Source organism: Heptranchias perlo, chromosome 35 (genome assembly GCF_035084215.1).
Source record: "Heptranchias perlo isolate sHepPer1 chromosome 35, sHepPer1.hap1, whole genome shotgun sequence".
NCBI lineage: Eukaryota > Metazoa > Chordata > Chondrichthyes > Hexanchiformes > Hexanchidae > Heptranchias > Heptranchias perlo.
Genome location: NC_090359.1, coordinates 24,084,971 through 24,105,009, shown reverse-complemented (window position 1 = coordinate 24,105,009; position 20,039 = coordinate 24,084,971). Strand labels below are relative to the sequence as shown.

General features: G+C 50.1%; 2 protein-coding genes across 4 annotated transcripts in view; one reads left to right on the top strand and one right to left on the bottom strand.

Annotated features, from left to right (window-relative positions):
* Positions 1-751: 751 nt before the first annotated feature.
* Positions 752-8,466, bottom strand: LOC137302461 (2-acylglycerol O-acyltransferase 2-B-like). Its single transcript, XM_067972148.1, has 4 exons — positions 8,299-8,466; positions 3,397-3,575; positions 2,157-2,361; positions 752-951 (listed from the first exon to the last, which is right to left on the bottom strand). The coding sequence occupies exons 1-4, from the start codon at positions 8,390-8,392 to the stop codon at positions 773-775; spliced, it is 657 nt and encodes a 218-aa protein (XP_067828249.1). The 5' UTR covers positions 8,393-8,466; the 3' UTR covers positions 752-772.
* LOC137302460 (histidine N-acetyltransferase-like) overlaps positions 6,307-20,039 on the top strand; it is a 28,492-nt gene continuing 14,759 nt past the window's right edge. For 2 of the 3 annotated variants that reach the window (XM_067972147.1, XM_067972145.1), the window contains exons 1-2: positions 8,265-9,782; positions 17,843-17,997. In XM_067972147.1, coding sequence (XP_067828248.1) covers positions 17,969-17,997 — 29 coding nt within the window. In that variant the 5' untranslated portion in view covers positions 8,265-9,782; positions 17,843-17,968. Of the gene's footprint in view, positions 6,439-8,264; positions 9,783-17,842; positions 17,998-20,039 lie in introns of those variants that run through there. The other variant, XM_067972146.1, reaches the window with a different exon arrangement.

Below are 20,039 nucleotides of genomic sequence, written 5' to 3'. Positions count from 1 at the left end.
TGGTCCCAGAGCGGATCACTGATCTGAGCCTAATGGGGAGCATTATAATCGGCCTGAGGTGAGCTAGAGTTCCTGCTCCCAAACGGTTAACCAGTGACCACCACCGCACCCCACTGCCTCCCCAAGCTTGGAGTGGCAGGCGTCTGGAGGTTGGGTGGGGGACAGAATCTGGGTTTAGCCGAGGTTGTGGTGCCTCCCATAGCTGAATAGTCAGCCGACACCCCCTCCACCTCGTACATGAATAACCACGAAGAGCGGCCTTGGACACAGGTTCCGCCCCAAACGGGGACGACGAGCACAAGTCTGGTGGGAATTACACCCATCAGATCAAAGCTGGACATCCTGGCCCATACCCTGCGTCCACCAGTCCCCTCGCACTGCATCTTTTTTTGAGGCAGCAGCTACGGAGGGGATACCCAGATTCCTCATCCCTTTCCAGGACCAGGCCTTTAAAACTCTCAGACAGCTAATTTTCCTGCCCCCCTTCCCTCAATGAAATGCTTTTCCGATGGGCAGGGGAAACTTCTTGGCTCTGATTAGTCTGGGAGGATGGGGCACGGCCACCCCTAGTGTGTGGGATGAAGAGAATCACTCATCCATTCCCCTCAACCCTCCCTCCCCTTCCCCATCAACCCAGGGCTTACCAGCTCCACACACACACACGGACATGCCCGAGCTCATGCCAATCTCTGCTGCCACACCAGCCAACGCGGCCACTCCCCGGGCCGCGCCAGCCAACGCGGCCGCTCCCGTGGTTTCGGGGCACCCGTCCTTACCCAGTCTTCAGCGCCAGTTTGATGAATCCCTTCCTGCCAAGAACCTGTAACGTCAAGGCACCCGGGTGGGCATCCAGTGCCTCGGGGGCCCCCCCCACCACGATGACGGCCACCTGGCCGCCGCTCTTCTGGCTCAGGATGTAATTGGCGCTGTGTTTATCGGAGGAGACCAGGCCTGCAAACATACATTGATAAAGACAACAACCCGTTCGTGCAGGATATACATCGGGGGCAGCTTTACAGCGTAAAACTAGAAGGGTGTCCCATGGCATTGCTCATGGATAAGAATAATTAAATTAATCTTTCTAACTCCAGCATGGCCTCCTTTCCAATGTGTATTCTTTCATTGCTGCTCGGGGGGTCTCCCGTGGCATTGCTCGTGGATAAAAGAAAAAGTAAACTGTGTCTCTTTCCTGTAACTGCCCCTGCTCCTTTCCGTCGGACTCTCCCACTCCCCCTTTCCCCATTGTTTTACCTCCGCTCACTCTCCTCTTTCCCCTTCTGCGGAGCAAGTTTCAGGAGCCTCTCTCCCAACTCAGTCGTCACCTTGCATCTAAAAGAGCTCAGGGGGTGAATTTTCTCGAGGGGGCGGGGGGCTTCTTTGGCGGAAATCCCTTTTCCGCGCGTCAACGGGCTTTCCGCTCCCCCTGCCCCCCCCACCCCCGCGAGGAAATTCAGCGACTGGCCACTGGGGCTAAGCCACATCCCACTTAACGGCCTGGTCAAAACCGTTGACATCCAACAGCCAGATTGTGCTGATCGAGGAACCGTTAGGATTGAGAGTTACCGTCACGACGAAAGCGAGTCAGATCAAAACCCACCCAAAACGTACAGAGCCCTGGACATCAACGAGATAAATCCAGACAGGCTAACGCCAAGAGGACTTGGGGCCCTTGGCAGATACGTCAGTGACCCTCACCCCCCAACTTCATGTTTGGCCAACCTAATAATTCTCCCCCTCCCCTCCCCTGTTCTTCCCCCTCCATGGGTGGTCCTAGACGGCGCATGTCAGCTGGATATTCAACATGGTGGACCATCACAGCCGAGTCGAGTGCGATTCTCACCCGACTTTCTCACCCAGGCACACAGACCTGGACGAGTGCAGCTCCAACAACACTCAAGAAGCTCGACGCCATCCAGGACAAAGCAGCCCGTTTGCTCGGCACCCCATCCGCCACCCTAAACATTCACTCCCCTCCACCACCGGCGCACCGTGGCTGCAGCGTGTACCATCCACAGGACGCACTGCAGCAACTCGCCAAGGCTTCTTCGTAAGGACGGCACCTCCCAAACCAGGGGCGCACCGACGTTTAGACCGCAGTCAGCCAGTGCTCTCGGCACACAGAGAGAGGGGGGTGGGCGGGTCAGTCGCCGACTCACCTCCGCACATGATGTACTCCCGGAAGAAGGGCAATTTAAACCAGAAGGGCAGCATCAGCAGGTAGGTGGTGAGGCCGGGGAAAAGCCGGGAGAAGCCCGTCGCCTCGGTGCAGAAGTTGCCGAAAGCACCGGCCACCAGGACCCCGTGGGGGTGGAAACCAAACAGGTAGTTGTGCTTTGGATCCAGTTCGGCCGTTTTCACCAGCTTCACCGAGAGGGATTAAAAAAAAACATAATTAATCCATCATCAGAAGGAAGCAGATTCAATAATGACTTTCAAAAGGGAATTGGATAAATACTTGATGGGGGAAAAAACGTACAGGGCTGTGGGGAAAGAGCAGGGGGAGTGGGACTAATTGGATTGCTCTTTCAAAGAGCCGGCACAGGCACGAAGGGCCGAATGGCCTCCTTCTGTGCCGTGACTACTATGACTATCTAGTGCAGGTGGTTGTCATTAGCAACGACATTTGACCCCTGACCCTCGCCCCAGAGTTGGGTTCATGGCAATCACCAAATTCTGGTGATATGAGGAGTTTGTTTATCCCCCTCCAAAATTTCTCCCCCGCCCCCAACCATTCCTCCAAAAGGTGCTGGAATATGGGGTAGGGGGTGGGGTTGACAGGTAGCCACAGCTCCTAGTACCTCAGCCAAGTGGCCATTATTCATGACTGAGCCCAGGCAGTGAGTGTCACCGGGCTATTCAACCATGAAGTGCCAATACCGTTCTCAGGTGACATTTCCAGACACACACCGGTCACTAGATAGTGATCGGGAGCAGGAAGCCTGGATAATTTCTTAACCCCCCCTCCCACCGTGTTCCCCCTCTCTAAACCACAGGCACTGAGCCCAACCATAGCCCAAATACTACCCCAACCCGGGTCAGTTAACACAGCACAGCTGAGTGATCTGTCATCAGCCATGAGCAAGGGCACAAGACACGTCCATGGGGCAGGGAAAGCAGGGGAGGGCGCGTGGCGGGGGAGGGCCTGCCAGTTCAGCACAAGCCAGGCAAGGGACTCGGGGGGGGGGGGGGCGGGGGTCCCAAGCTGGCCGTGGAACCCAGGATGGGGTGGGGAGGGTCACTGGGGACCTGACAGGGAGGTTCTTCCCGCTCAGTGTTGCTCAGCACCACACTGGGAGTTGCATTTAGCCACTGAGTGTAGGGAGGTGTGTCATTTGATTCCAGCTTCCCCAACAGTTTACATTCAACCAGAGCCAGGAGATGGATGTGGTAACTCACCGTAATCGGAAAGTAATCCGTGAAATACTTCCACACCATCCACTTCCGGATCCTCACTGACCTCCGGCCGCCCTTGATTGGTGTCTCCCGGTCCAGAAATAACCATCCAATATAAATGGCAGAAATGTACCAGTAGTCAGTGAGCAGGAGCAGGATGAAGACAGCCAGACAGCACTGTGCTGAACATAGAAATTAAAAAGTAGTCTCTAGTTTCTTGCCCTCTGTGAAGCCCACCTCCTGACCTCTTAACCCCATTCCCACTAAACTGACGACCACCCAACTTCCCTTCCTGGCCCCCATGCTGGGACATTGTAAACAATTCGCTCTCCTCAGGTCCCCTCCCTATCAAAACCACCATCATCACCCCATCCGCAAAAAATACCCACCCTCAACCCCTCTGTGCTTTATCTCCAACCTGCCATTCTTCTCCAAAGTCCATAAGACCATAAGAGATAGGAGCAGGAGTAGGCCATTCGGCCCCTCGAGCCTGCTCTGCCATTCAATGAGATCATGGCTGATCTGATTTTTACCTCAACTCCACTTTCCCGCCTTTTCCCCATTTCCTTCGACTCCCTCACTGATCAAAAATTTGTCTAACTCAGCCTTGAATGTGTTCAATGACTCAGCCTCCGCAGCTTTTTGGGGTAAAGAATTCCAAAGATTCACGACCCTCTGGGAGAAGAAATTCCTCCTCATTTTCTTCTTAAAAAAGCGACCTCTTATTCTGAGACTAAGTCCTCGAACGTATCGTCTCCACCTCTCTCTCCTCCTTTAAGGCCCTCCTTAAAACCCACCTCTTTGACCAAGCTTTTGGTCACCTGCTAGGTGCCCATTTTTAAAAATTATGCTGCTGTAAAGCACCTAGGGATGTTTTTCTATATTAAAAGGCATCATATAAATGCAAGTTGTCAGTGTTCAGAATGGTTGGGGTTTCAGTTAACAACATGCAGTCTGCAGAAATAACTGAAGTGGATTGTGGCTGCCAGGGAGTGGGCCTTAAGTGCAAAGACATTTTAAGTTGAAAAGGGACAATAAACTATTCCACACCATTTAACATGCACAGAGAGACACCTCACATGGCAGCAGAGAATAGACATTGAGCAAGAGGGACAAGGGGAAAAAGGAAGGGGTTAGCAGGAGGGGGAGCCCAGATTCATAGTCCAGGATACGACCAGGTCAAGACAGAGCTGGAATGGTCTGTCTGGATGGCTGAGTGAGTTTATAGAACGATACAGCACAGAAGGAGGCCGTTCGGCCCATTGTGCCTGTGCCAGCTCTTTGAAGGAGCTATCCAATTAGTCCCACTCCCCTGCTCTTTCCCCATAGCCCTGCAAATGTTTCCCCCCTTCAAGTATATATCCAATTCCCTTTTGAAAGTTACTATTGAATCTGCTTCCACCGCCCTTTCAGGCAGTGCATTCCAGATCATAACAACTCGCTGCGTAAAAAATGTTTTCCTCATGTCACCTCTGGTTCTTTTGCCAATCGCCTTAATGGTAAGCCGTGCAGGCTAAGATCATCCCAGGTGAAATCTGCAGCTTGGGCTGTTAGCTGGTCTCAACTGGGGCAGTGATGAGGGCTCAGCATCCTGGAGCTAGGGACCGTGGGGATGGGAGGAAAGCAAATCAGGCAGGGTGTGTCTGCGCGCGCGAGTGTGTGTCTGCGTGCCGGTGCGTGCGTCTGCGTGCCCGCGTCTGCGTCTGCCTGTGCGCAAGCGTGTGTCCGTGGGCGCGAGTGTGTGTCCGCGTGCCGGTGCGTGTCCGCGTCTGCGTCTGCCTGTGCGCGAGCGTATGTCCGCGGGCGCGAGTGTGTGTCTGTGTCTTTTTTTCATTCTCGGCATATGGGCATTGCCTAGTTGCCCTTGAAAAGGCGATGGTGAGCTGTTCGGGAGGGAGTTCCAGTGCCTTGCCCAGGTAAGCCCACAGAGTGATTGTTGTCAATCTGATCAGCCCGATCCTGTCCCCATGTGAGGAATTGGTCAGTGGTCAAGAGTGGAACCTTGGCCGATTTCCCTCCGCAACTTCAGAGAACTAGAAGTCATCCCGGGGACGGCAATTCATTGTGGGATGCCAATACACCAAGTCATGCTGATCAGGGATGTGCCAGGTTCCATTCCTGATCTGTGCTGAGCCATTGCATCCCATTAAGCGTGGAAATGAGGACACTATAACTGTACGGTGCACTTGGGACAATCCAGGATGGGGGGGGTGGGGGGTTTAAGGTCCCTGCTAGAATATCTGTGTGTGGGGACATCAGGTGAGGACAGGATCAGCCCCTCTGTGCTGCCCTACGTAGTCGAATAGTCTATCTACAGTCACTATCCAGGCTTACACACTTGACGAACGTCTCCACTTGGGCAAGGTAAGAGGGCAGCCAGTGCCCGTGGAACTGTGAGCCCGCGCCCTCTTGGGGGGAGGGGGGTGAAAGAGGGAACTGGATGGGTGAGAACAGCACAAATTGACCATGTCAGCCAGACACAGAATTAATTTCAAGTTGCAAGATGTGGGCGCTCGCAGTGCCCAGCGCGGCTCCTTAGACTCGCAGCCAGGGAACTGCTGGCAGGGTCTCTCAGAGAGGCGGGTTGTAAGTGGCCTAACTCTGATCAGACACTCTCACTCACCCCATCCATTGTGCAATTCCTTAGACTAAATATTAAACACTGATGTCGACACCAATATTTGCCGAACAGGGCATACAGTAGACAGTTTCCTCCGTGAAATTGCAAAATCAGCACATTATCCCCGAGGTCTCTCACACCGATTGCGACAAACTGCTTTTGCAATATATAGTTTAATATAAGTTACAGTCCGCTTCTATAGCCACAGAGCTGGCTTATTTCCACGCCCCCCACCCCCCAAGCAACAGATCAGGCAATTGGCTAGCTCAGTTACCCTGGCAGATCTCAGGGAATTCTGTTCCCATATTGTGTCTCGGTGAATAATGTTGGACGGGAGGGGGAAGCACACGGTGACATTAACAACTTGCAATGTCAACGGCGATTCACCAGGGTCAAACGCCACGCAATAGGAGAGGTCGGGTGAGGTAAGCGAAGATTTGGGTGAAGGGTTAGATTTTTCAGGAGTCTTTTCAATTGAGAGGGGGGGGGGGGTGAGGGGAATAGCAAAGCAGTCGTGTTTAATGTAGAGAATGGCAAGGATTTGAATGGTGGGCGGGCGGGATGGGAGAGAGAGACTGACTCATGCCTGTCCCTTTAAAATCCATTCAGAGTCCCAGGGGCTGCCAGGCACTGAGTGTAACAGCAGCGCCAACCCTTGGCACCTCCCAGCCTGAGACACCCGGGCGGGAGGAGAGAGTCCCGGGGGGGGGGGGGGGAGAGAAGGGAAGAGAGAGTCCCCGGGGGGAGGGGAGAGGGAGAAGGGGAGAGGAGTCTAAGACCCCCTGGGGAGGGGGGGGGAAGAGATAAGACTGAGACCCCATGGGGAGGGAGGGGGGGGGAGAGAGAAAGAGAAGACTGAGACCCCATGGGGAGGAGGAGGGGGGGGGAGAGAGAAAGAGAAGACTGAGACCCCCTGGGGAGGAGGAGGGGGGGGGGGAGAGAGAATGAGAAGACTGAGACCCCCTGGGGAGGAGGGGGGGGGGGGAAGAGAAAGAGAAGACTGAGACCCCCTGGGGAGGAGGGGGGGGGGAAGAGAAAGAGAAGACTGAGACCCCATGGGGAGGAGGAGGGGGGGGAAGAGAAAAAGACTGAGACCCCATGGGGAGGAGGGGGGGGGGAAGAGAAAGAGAAGACTGAGACCCCATGGGGAGGGGGGGGGAGGAGAGAGAAGACTGAGACCCCATGGGGAGGGGGGGGGGAGAAGACTGAGACCCCCTGGGGAGGAGGGGGGGGGAGAAGACTGAGACCCCCTGGGGAGGAGGGGGGGGGGAGAAGACTGAGACCCCCTGGGGAGGAGGGGGGGGGGGAGAAGACTGAGACCCCCTGGGGAGGAGGGGGGGGGGGGGAGAAGACTGAGACCCCCTGGGGAGGAGGGGGGGGGGAGAAGACTGAGACCCCCTGGGGAGGAGGGGGGGGGAGAAGACTGAGACCCCCTGGGGAGGAGGGGGGGGGGGGAGAAGACTGAGACCCCCTGGGGAGGAGGGGGGGGGGAGAAGACTGAGACCCCCTGGGGAGGAGAAGACTGAGACCCCCTGGGGAGGAGGGGGGGGGGGAGAAGACTGAGACCCCCTGGGGAGGAGGGGGAGAAGACTGAGACCCCTGGGGGGGGGAGGAGAAGACTGAGACCCCTGGGGGGGGGAGAAGACTGAGACCCCTGGGGGGGGGAGAAGACTGAGACCCCTGGGGGGGGGGGGGAGAAGACTGAGACCCCTGGGGGGGGGGGGGGAAGACTGAGACCCCTGGGGGGGGGGGGGAAGACTGAGACCCCTGGGGGGGGGGGGGAAGACTGAGACCCCTGGGGGGGGGGGGGAAGACTGAGACCCCTGGGGGGGGGGGGGGAAGACTGAGACCCCTGGGGGGGGGGGGAAGACTGAGACCCCTGGGGGGGGGGGGAAGACTGAGACCCCGGGGGGGGGGAAGACTGAGACCCCGGGGGAAGAGGGGGGGGGGGAGACTGAGACCCCGGGGGAAGAGGGGGGGGGGAGACTGAGACCCCGGGGGAAGAGGGGGGGGGGAGACTGAGACCCCGGGGGAAGAGGGGGGGGGGAAGACTGAGACCCCGGGGGAAGAGGGGGGGGGAGAAGACTGAGACCCCGGGGGAAGAGGGGGGGGGGAGAAGACTGAGACCCCGGGGGAAGAGGGGGGGGGGAGAAGACTGAGACCCCGGGGGAAGAGGGGGGGGGGAGAAGACTGAGACCCCGGGGGAAGAGGGGGGGGGGGGAGAAGACTGAGACCCCGGGGGAAGAGAAGACTGAGACCCCACGTGGGGGGGTGAGTGGACTTACCGAGAGCCAGGAATGAGAAGACCCATTGCACCACCCCCAGAGTCTGCAGCCTGCGCTCCAGAGGCACAGAGAGCGGAGCGAACTGGATCTTCATCGCGCCTGGGAGCCGAGGGAAGAGGCGGATCACCCGTTCACAGCTGGGAAAAGGGTCAGAGCCGCCCGGGAGCTTTATAAGCCCGGCCAAAGTGCTGGCCCGTCCCCCGGGGCGGGGAAACCTGGAACCGCACCTGCGGCCAGGAGAACCGTACGCGGACTCGGACCCGGACCCGGGACGGGGACACCTGGAACTAGAATTGGAATCGGACCCAGACTGACCCCCACCCCGGGACGGGGAGACGTGGACTCAGACACATTCCCGGCTTGGCTTCGAATCTGAATCCGCTTCTGGTTCGAATCCCAGCGCTGACTCAAATTCCAATCCGGATCCCAATTGCACCCTTGCACCAATTCCAATCCTGCTCCCATCCTAATCCTAATATCATTCCTGACTTCAATGACTATCCAGTACTAGCACCAATCCAGATCCCAATCCTACTCTTAGCATCAATACCAATTACTGTCCAAGGGCTTCTTTGATTCCTTGAACTATCTTGCTAGCATCAACATGGCCATCTCCATTCAATTTAGAATGTAGGGGTTTAGCTGAACCCTTTATCTGAGCCTGTTTTCCCAGATTTCGCAATTCCCAGTTCTTCAGGAAACTCTCCGAGGAGATCCTGCTTCAAACTGTTAAACATAGAATTGTACCCTCAGGAGCCACAGTACAACACTTCGATCTAGAGATTGCTACAGCAGAGAACAATTGACACCGAATTGCTCCGGCTGATAACCGGTGTGAATGACAAAACCAGCTGTAACCTGGCTCCAATCCCAATATTGTCTCCAATCCTAATTCTAGTCTAATTGGTAGCTCCAAATCCAATCCTGTCACTAGCTCCAATCCGGTTCCCACCCAACTCCAGGCTCCAGGGTTTATTGGTTTCCTGCACATGAACACATGAGCACGGTGTGCGGACAACACAGTGTGAGCTGCTGAGAGTTTGGTACATGTGGGAGTTTAAGGGTTAATCTCTTTAAAATCTAGTGCATATTGCTTTCAACTGTTTAATTTCAATTGCTATTAACTGTTTAAGTTCAATTTTAAAGTTTAAATTTTTAAGTTTCTGTCAGGCTTCAGCAGAGAGCTGCTGTAGGAAGTAAATTGGTTAGCTAGATTAAACTGGTACTTAAAGGTGGGCAGGCCTGACTCATCTGAGTCACAAACTGCAGAAATACAGGGGCCTGTCAGTGCGACAGCACAGTGTGAACGGAGAGTTTGGTACGTGTGGGAGTTTGGTGAAGTGGGGGAAGGAGGTGCTGCTTTGTCTTGCTTTTCCTAACTTCTTCCCCAGAGCGGCAGTGGACCTGAGCGTAGAAGACTGAGATTGGGGAATAAAAGCAGCAGTAGACCTGCAACAAGAGAAAACTACAGTGCGACGTCACAGGTGAGGCAGGAGAGTCCGAGAGGTGAGCACAGTATAAAAGGAGAGACCTAGAGCGGGAGGAGAGTCTGAGAGTCCAAGGCAAGTCATGGCAGCACAGCTCGCACCCGTGATATGCTTCTGCTGCACTATGTGGGAAGTTATGGACACTACCAGTGTCCCTGGCGACCATGTGTGCAGGAAATGTGTCCAGCTGCAGCTACTGGCTAACCGTCTTTCGGAGCTGGAGCTGCGGGTGGATTCACTGTGGAGCATCCGCGATGCTGAGACTATCGTGGATAGCACGTTCAGTGAGGTGGTCACACCGCAGGTAAAGATTACGCAGGCAGAAAAGAAATGGGTGACCGCCAGGCAGAGTAAAAGGACTAGGCAGGTAGAGCAGGAGTCCCCTGGGGCCATCTCCCTCTCAAACAGATATTCTGCTTTGGATACTGTTGGGGGAGATGGCTTATCAGGGGAAAGCAGCAAGAGCCAGGTTCGGAGCACCACGGGTGGCTCTGCTGCACAGGAGGGGAGGAAGAAGAGTGGCAGGGCTTTAATGATAGGGGATTCAATTGTAAGGGGAACAGATAGGCATTTCTGTGGCCACAAACGTGACTCCAGGATGGTATGTTGCCTCCCTGGTGCTAGGGTCAAGGATGTCACAGAGCGGCTGCAGGGCATTCTGGAGAGGGAGGGTGAACAGCAAGTAGTCGTGGTCCATATTGGTACCAACGACATAGGTAAAAAAAGGGATGGGGTCCTGCAAGGTGAATTTAAGGAGTTAGGAGATAAATTAAAAAGCAGGACTTCAAAGGTAGTGATCTCAGGATTACTACCAGTGTCACGTGCTAGTGAGTATAAGAACAGGAGAATAGACCGGATGAATGCGTGGCTGCAGGGATGGTGTAGGAGGGAGGGATTTAGATTCCTGGGACATTGGGACCGGTTCTGGGGAAGGTGGGACCTGTACAAACGTGACGGGTTACACCCGAGCAGGACCGGGACCAATGTCCTCGCGGGGGTATTTGCTAGTGCTGTTGGGGAAGGTTTAAACTAGAGTGGCAGGGGGATGGGAACCTGAGCGGGGAGTCAGAAGGGTATAAAGTTGAGAGCAGCAAGAGAGGGGAAGACCCAGGGGAAATCTACAATAAAAATAGTACAAACAGTTGTTCAAGAACAAGTGAAAGGGAAAAGCGTAGAGCAGCGGAAAGAAAGTGTACTTTAGGCACGACAGATAAAATAAAAACTAGAAGGCGTAAGGCGATTAACCCAGCATCAAAGCTGTGGCAGGGGGTTGGGAACCTGAGCAGGGAGACAGAGGAAATCGTGTCAGGAAGGGACAGAAGGTATCGAGTAAAAGGTAAAGTGTTAAATAAGGAAAAAGCAGAAACTAAGTGTCACAAAACATATTTGAAAGTTCTTTATCTGAATGCACGTAGCATTCGTAACAAAATGGATGAGTTAATGGCACAAATAACTACGTATGGGTATGATCTTGTGGCCATTACAGAAACATAGCTGCAGGGTGATAACGACTGGGAATTAAATATGCCAGGGTATTTAACAATCAGGAAGGACAGGCAGGAAGGAAGGGGAGGTGGGGTGGCTATGTTAATAAAGGAAGGAATCACTGTAATACAGAGAAATGATATTGGGACAAAGGATCAGGATAATGAAACAGTTTGGGTAGAGATAAGGAATAATAAGGGGAAAAAAACACTAGTGGGCGTAGTATATAGGCCTCCTAATAGTTGCAACTCTGCTGGAAGAAGTATTAATCAGGAAATAGTCGGGGCATGTAATAAGGGAACAGCTATAATTATGGGGGATTTTAACTATCATATTAACTGGACAAATCAAATTGGGCAGGGCAGCCTTGAGGAAGAGTGTATTAGGGATGGATTTCTTGAGCAGTATGTAACTGATCCTACAAGGGGGCAAGCAACCTTGGACCTGGTCCTGTGTAATGAGCCAGGATTAATTAATAATGTCCTAGTTCAGGATCCCCTTGGAATGAGTGACCATAACATGGTTACATTCCATATCCAATTAGAGGGTGAGAAGGTTGGTTCTCAAACAAGCGTACTGAGCTTGAATAAAGGAGACTATGATGGTATGAGAGCGGAATTGATTAAAGTGGACTGGGAAAATAGATTTAAGGGTAAGATGGTACATGAGCAGTGGTGTTCATTTATGGAGTTATTTTACAACTTTCAAAAAATATATATTCCACTGAGGAAAAAAGGGTGTAAAAGAAATGACAGCCATCTGTGGCTAAGTAAAGAAATTAAGGATAGTATCCGACTAAAAACAAGGACATATAAGGTAGCCAAACTTAGTGGGAGGATAGAAGATTGGGAAGTCTTCAAAAGACAGCAAAAAGTAACTAAAGGATTGATTAAGAAAGGGAAGATAGATTATGAAAATAAATTAGCAAAAAATATAAAAACAGATAGCAAGAGTTTCTACAGTTACATAAAAAGAAAAAGGGTGGCTAAGGCAAACGTAGGTCCCTTAGAGGATGAGACCGGGAAATTAATGGTGGGAAACATGGAGATGGCAAAAATGCTGAACAAATATTTTGTTTCAGTCTTTGCGGTAGAGGACACTGAGAATATCCCAACACTGGACAAACAGGGGGCTCTAGAGGGGGGATAAGCTAAATACGATTAAAATCACTAAGGAATTGGTACTCAGTAAATTAATGGGACTCAAGGCGGATAAATCCCCTGGACCTGATGGCTTACATCCTAGGGTCTTGAGGGAAGTGGCAGTAGGGATTGTGGATGCTTTGGTAATAATTTTCCAAAATTCTCTGGACTCGGCAAAGGTCCCGGCAGATTGGAAAACTGCTAATGTAACACCCTTATTTAAAAAGGGTAGTAGGCAGAAGGCTGGAAATTATAGACCAGTTAGCCTAACATCTGTGGTGGGTAAAATTTTGAAGTCCATTATTAAGGAGACAGTAGCGGAACATTTGGATAAACATAATTTAATAGGACAAAGTCAGCATGGCTTTATGAAGGGGAAGTCATGTCTGACAAATTTGCTTGAGTTCTTTGAGGACATAACGTACAGGGTGGATAAAGGGGAACCAGTGGACGTAGTGTATTTGGACTTCCAGAAGGCATTCGACAAGGTGCCACATAAAAGATTATTGCTCAAGATAAAGAATCACTGGATTGGGGGTAATATTCTGGCATGGGTGGAGGATTGGTTATCTAACAGGAAGCAGAGAGTTGGGATAAATGGTTCATTCTCGGACTGGCAACCAGTAGCCAGTGGTGTTCCGCAGGGGTCGGTGCTGGGTCCCCAACTCTTTACAATCTATATTAACGATTTGGAGGAGGGGACCGGGTGTAACATATCAAAGTTTGCAGATGATACAAAGATGGGAGGGAAGGTAGAGAGTGAGGAGGACATAAAAAACCTACAAGGGGATATAGACAGGCTGGGTGAGTGGGCGGAGATTTGGCAGATGCAATACAATATTGGAAAATGTGAGGTTATGCACTTTGGCAGGAAAAATCAGAGAGCAAGTTATTATCTTGATGGCAAGAAACTGGAAAGTACTGCAGTACAAAGGGATCTGGGGGTCCTGGCGCAAGAAAATCAAAATGTTAGTATGCAGGTGCAGCAGGTGATCAAGAAGGCCAATGGAATGTTGGCTTTTATTGCTAGGGGGATAGAATATAAAAACAGGGAGGTATTGCTGCAGTTATATAAGGTATTGGTAAGACCGCACCTGCAATACTGCATACAGTTTTGGTGTCCATACTTAAGAAAAGACATACTTGCTCTCGAGGCAGTACAAAGAAGGTTCACTCAGTTAATCCCGGGGATGAGGGGGGCGGACATATGAGGAGAGGTTGAGTAGATTGGGACTCTACTCATTGGAGTTCAGAAGAATGAGAGGCGATCTTATTGAAACATATAAGATTGTGGAGGGGCTTGATCGGGTGGATGCGGTAAGGATGTTCCCAAGGATGGGTGAAACTAGAACTAGGGGGCATAATCTTAGAATAAGGGGCTGCTCTTTCAAAACTGAGATGAGGAGAAACTTCTTCACTCAGAGGGTAGTAGGTCTGTGGAATTTGCTGCCCCAGGAAGCTGTGGAAGCTACATCATTAAATAAATTTAAAACGGAAATAGACAGTTTCCTAGAAGTAAAGGGAATTAGGGGTTACGGGGAGCGGGCAGGATATTGGACATGAATTTAGATTTGAGGTTAGGATCAGATCAGCCATGATCTTATTGAATGGTGGAGCAGGTTCGAGGGGCCGATTGGCCTACTCCTGCTCCTATTTCTTATGTAACACACCCTACCCCCCCCTTCTTATAAAAGGGGGGCCTAAAACACACAAAAAAAAATTGGGGACTTTCTTGTATCCATTTATAAGAGAGCTGATCTACGGTGTGAAGTGGGTAATGTTGATTTCTGTGACTAAAGGCTTGGAAGCAACTGAAGACCAGGCTCTAGTATTCCATCCTTCACCACTGGGCTATCCAATTTATTACATGGTAGCAGAGGATGGTTGCCTAAAGATGGAGGTTGGAAACTACGATTTTTTTTGGATTTAAAAAAAAACTTGAAAGATTAGTGGCCATTGTGGAAAATGGCAGAAAGCCAGTTTAAATCGTCAGAACCGTACTGCCGGTGGAAGAATGAGGGTGATATGTGGACACGGGTCACTACTCTACCAAAGAGAAAACAAGGCATAGCCTTGGCGTTGTCGCTTTCTGTGTGAAGTAAAATCAGAAGTAAGGTATTTTCGGAGATAGATGCAGATCTTTTGGATAATGATGGAGGTTTTACTTTTCTAATAAAATTTCTGGATGAAATCTACAAGAAAGATGACCTGAAAGGTGCCTATGAGGCCTGGTCAGCGTTTGATAGATTTCAGAAAACGGACGGTCATTTGATGGAAGAGTATATCATGGACTTTAACAAATTGTACAAAAGGTTCACAAAGTTCAAATTGGGAATTCCTGGATCGGTACTAGCGTTTAAATTACTAGATTGTGCTAAGGTGTCTCCTATGGACAGGCAACTGGTCCTAACTGGCATCCAGTTCTTGGAAAAGGAGACTCTGTTGAATCAAATGTCTGCTGCCTTAAAAAAATTCCTGGGGAAACAGTCATTCCCCTCAGCCACCATGGAACAAGTGAGGCCTTCCACTGTGACACAAAGAATAGAAGATTCGATGGTCACCAGGTTTCGAAATGTTCCAGATACTATACGCAGGCGCCAGACCAAGTTTCACAATTTTCGAGAGACTGGACGCAAGTATCAATATGACGGAAGGATTAAAGGCAGCCAGATTGGTGATGAAAGCAGGTACAGCAAATCCAGTTATATCAACAGAAGACAAAATTGGGACAGTAATAAATAAATTCCAGGAATGCCCAAGGAAAAATCAGTAGATGCTTTCGATGTGACTCTAAGCATCATTTTGAGCATTTGACCGAGTGTGTCACCAAGGAGCCCTAGCAAAATTGAAATCAATGGGAATCAGGGGGAAATCTCTCCAGTGGCTGGAGTCATACCTAGCACAAAGGAAGACGGTAGTGGTTGTTGGAGGCCAATCATCTCACCCCCAGGATATTGCTGCAGGAGTTCCTCAAGGCAGTGTCCTAGGCCCAACCATCTTCAGCTGCTTCATCAATGACCTTCCCTCCATCATAAAGTCAGAAATGGGGATGTTCGCTGATGATTGCACAGTGTCCAGTTCCATTCGCAACCCCTCAGATAATGAAGCAGTCCGTGCCCGCATGCAGCAAGACCTTGGGCTCATAAGTGGCAAGTAACATTCGCGCCAGACAAGTGCCAGGCAATGACCATCTCCAACAAGAGAGAGTCTAACCACCTCCCCTTGACATTCAACGGCATTACCATTGCCGAATCCCGAACCATCAACATCCTGGGGGTCACCATTGACCAGAAATTTAACTGGACCAGCCGCATAAACACTGTGGCTACAAGAGCAGGTCAGAGGCTGGGTATTCTGCGGAGAGTGACTCACCTCCTGACTTCCCAAAGCCTTACCACCATCTACAGGGCACAGGTCAGGAGTGTGATGGAATACTCTCCACTTGCCTGGATGAGTGCAGCTCCAACAACACTCAAGAAGCTCGACATCATCCAGGACAATGCAGCCCACTTGATTGGCACCCCATCCACCACTCTAAACATTCACTCCCTTCACCACTGGCGCACAGTGGCTGCAGTGTGTACCATCCACAGGATGCACTGCAGCAACTCGCCAAGGCTTCTTCGACAGCACCTCCCAAACCCGCGACCTCTACCACCTAGAAGGACAAGAGCAGCAGGCACATGGGAACAACACCACCTGCACGTTCCCCTCCAAGTCACAAACCATCCCGACTTAGAAATATATCGCCGTTTCTTCATCGTCGCTGGGTCAAAATCCTGGAACTCCCTACCTAACAGCACTGTGGGAGAACCTTCACCACACGGACTGCAGCGGATCAAGAAGGCAGCTCACCACCACCTTCTCAAGGGCAATTAGGGATGGGCAATAAATGCTGGCCTCGCCAGCGACGCCCACATCCCATGAACGAATAAAAAAAAAATTGCCCAGAGCGAAGACGCTGGGTCTTTGAAATGTTGCATGAAGAAAGTAGTTTTGAGGAAGAGGATCAAGATAATGATGAACATGAACAGTCTATACTGGTCACAAGGAGTTTTAATCCTGTGATGAATGTATTCGTTGTGAATTCCTTTAAATTGGGCAATTTTAGATAGTGAATGTACTTCAACTGTATGTGGGGTAGATTGGTTAAAATGTTATCTTGATTCACTAAGTAGTGAGGATCGGTGCAAGGTTAAGGAATATAAAAGTTCTACATGTTATAGGTTTGGAGATGACAACACCTCGAGGTCACTCAAGAGAGTGGTAATTCCATGTAAGATAGCTGGAGTAAGCCATTTTATAAGTACGGATGTAGTCTCTAGCAAGATACTGATGCATTTGGGTAAACCTTCCATGAAAAAGGCAAAAATTAAACTTGATATGGAACACGATGAAGCAATCATTTTTGGGAAATCGATTGATCTGTAGTTTACCCAGTCAGGGCATTATTGTATCACCTTAATAAAACCTGATGTTTCTCATCAGTGTGCTAGGCAAGTATTAATGGCATCAGGCGATAAGGATAAGAGAGCAAAAAAACAAATCGTCTTAAAGTTACAAAGACAATTTGCCCACCCTACTTGTCAACATTTAAAAATCCTGCTAAAAGATGCAGGTGTAGTCGATGAGGAGTATATTAGGTTAATAGAAGAGATTAGTGAGAACTGTGAAATCTGTAAGAAGTATAGACAGATGCCCCCACGTTCTATTGTAAGTGTTCCATTAGCACGTGACTTTAACGAGGAAGTTGCCATGGATCTAAAGGTATGGGACAAAGACAGAAATGTTTTCATCTCACATTTTATTGTCCTGGCTACGAGATTTAGTATTTCTACACTAATATATAGTAAGGAGAAGGTTAATTCAGATAAAATTATGGAAAAATGGATAGGGATTTGACTTGGAATGCCAGCAAAGTTTCTGACCGATAATGGAGGTGAATTCGCTAAAGCGAGTTCAGAGATATGTGTGAGAATATGAATATAATTGTCATGAATATAGCATCTGAGAGCCCTTTTAGCAATGGTCTTCATCAAAGGAATCATGCTGTGATAGCTAGCATGGTGCATAACATTTTGGCTGATCTAACAGAGTGTCAATTGTCAACTGCCCAAACATCGGCAGTTCATGCAAAGAATTCTCTTAAGATGGTTGGAGGATAGTCCTTACCAACTAGTCTATTTGCACAATCCCAATTTACCTTCTGTTCTTTGTGATAATCCTCCTGGATCTAGAAGGTACTACAATTAGGGCCGTTCTTTTTCCTGAGCAAATGCCGCTCAGTAATTTGCACTTCCAATAACCGCATCAGTCATGTGAAGGCTAGTGTGTCTCTTGCCATAGAACGATACAGCACAGAAGGAGGCTGTGCATACGCCCTTTGAGGATCTGCTGTGATGGTCTCAGTTCTGTCCCTTACTCTGACAGGTGGATTGTTACTGCGTGATAGGCAATTGCAAACACCTGGCTCAATTCAACCAGCACATCAACAGCAAAGTGGGTTCCTCTGGTCAGTATTCTGTACTACAGACAAGGCAAGAAGGATTCAAGAATATGGGGATCTCGCTCTCAACTTGCAACAGGTAATTGTGTTGTGTGATTTACACCATTTTCTCTTTCTTTCTGGCTTTAGCACACCCTTTTTCTCTCAACTCTATTTTCTTTCTCTCTGTCTCTTTTTCTTTCTCTCTCTCTCTGCTCTATTAATGTCCCCGCCACAAACTCCGTTCCCTCTCCCTGGTCACTGTCTGAGGCTGAACCAGACCGTTTGCAACCTTGGCATCCTATTTGACCCTGAGATGAGCTTCTGACTCCATATCCGCTCCATCACCAAGACCGCCTACTTCCACCTCCGTAACTTACCTCTCACATGGAGGTGGACTGAACTGGACGTCCATGGTGAAAAGGAGATGGTTAGGGCTAGGAAACTGGAAACTGTTAGTGGTGGAGGGAGCCGGAAGAGTCACGGATGTAGGTCGGACGAGGGGAGAAAAGTCAAGATAGGAAGCAATAAGTTCCATGGGGCAAGCACAGGCTGAAACGATGGGTCTACCAGGGCAGTCATGTTTGTGGATCTTGGGGAGGAGGTAGAAGCAGGGCTGGGGAGGGGTGGGGGGGTCTATGAGGTTGGAGGCCATAGAAGGGAGATCTCCAGAGGAGATGAAGTCAGTGATGGGTCTGGAAAACGATGGCTTGATGTTCGGCGTTGGGGTCATGGTCCAGGGGGAGGTAGGAGGAGGTGTCGGAGAGTTGATCAAATTTTTGATCAGCAAGGGAGTCAAAGGATATGAGGAAAAGGCGGGAAAGTGGAGTTGAGGTAAAAATCAGATCAGCCATGATCTCATTAAATGGCAGAGCAGGCTCGAAGGGCCAAATGGCCTACTCCTGCTCCTATTTCTTATGGTCTTATGGCATTCAGCCTCCGCAAGGTACAGTTCTGTTCACCAAACAACAGCGTTGCTATTGTCAGCAGGTTTAATGACAATGTCATGGTTGGACCTGAGAGAACGGAGTGCTGCAAATTCAGTGGGATCTAGGTTAGAGTGAGTGAGGGGAGTACAGAAATTGAGACAGCCGATGGGGCATAGATTTAAAGTAATTGGTAGAAGGATTAGAGGGGAGTTGAGGAAAAATTCTTTCACCCAGAGGGTAGTAGGGGTCTGGAACTCACTGCCTGAAAGGGTGGTAGAGGCAGAAACCCTCAACTCATTTAAAAAGTACTTGGATATGCACTTGAAGTGCCGTAACCTACAGGGCTGCGGACCAAGTGCTGGAAAGTGGAATTAGGCTGGGTAGCTCTTTTTTGACCGGCACAGGCGTAATGGGCCGAATGGCCTCCTTCTGTGCTGTGAATTTTTCTATGTTTCTATATCACGCTGGCAGTTTCCAGTGAAAAGATCGAGAGGGCAAGAGGCCACCGATAACTGACCTTGCTCCCGGTCGGGCACCCAATACTGCGCTGGCTCAAACCCGGCGAGCTGCCTCTGGGTGCCCTTATCACAGGCAGCTCACCGGCTCCATTTAAATGAGGATCAGCCATTAAAATGGACCTGGCTTCCCGAACGTCTCCTCACGCGTTCCGCTGGCCGACCACTTGGGAGATAAAATTCCGTCTGTAATTTCAAAGTGACAAAACATCCCACTGTTTTACATTATATTGTACAATATTTCATTGTATTTATATTGCACTATATTATATTTCATTGTATTATATTAATGTATAATATTGTTGCATTCATTTTGATCATCCTTTGATGAATGCAATACACAACTACTCAGAATACTGAAAATGCAATGGTTCAGTGACACAATATTAACGATCAGTTTAACTATATTTCGCATCATGTTAAACATTTGAGATTCATTTTTTCCGCCTTGATGTTAGCCTCTTTCCGCTGAATCAGAAGGACGTAGGTTCAGGTTCCACTCCAGAAACTTGAGCGCATAATCCACGTTGACACTTCTGTGCAGTGCTGAGGGAGTGCTGCACTGTTGGAGGTGCCATCTTTCAGATGAGACGTCAAATAGAGGCCCCGTCTGCCCTCTTAGATGGATGTAAAAGACCCTGTGGCCCTATTTAAAGAGCAGGGGTGTTCTCCTGCTGTCCTGGGCAATATTTATGCCT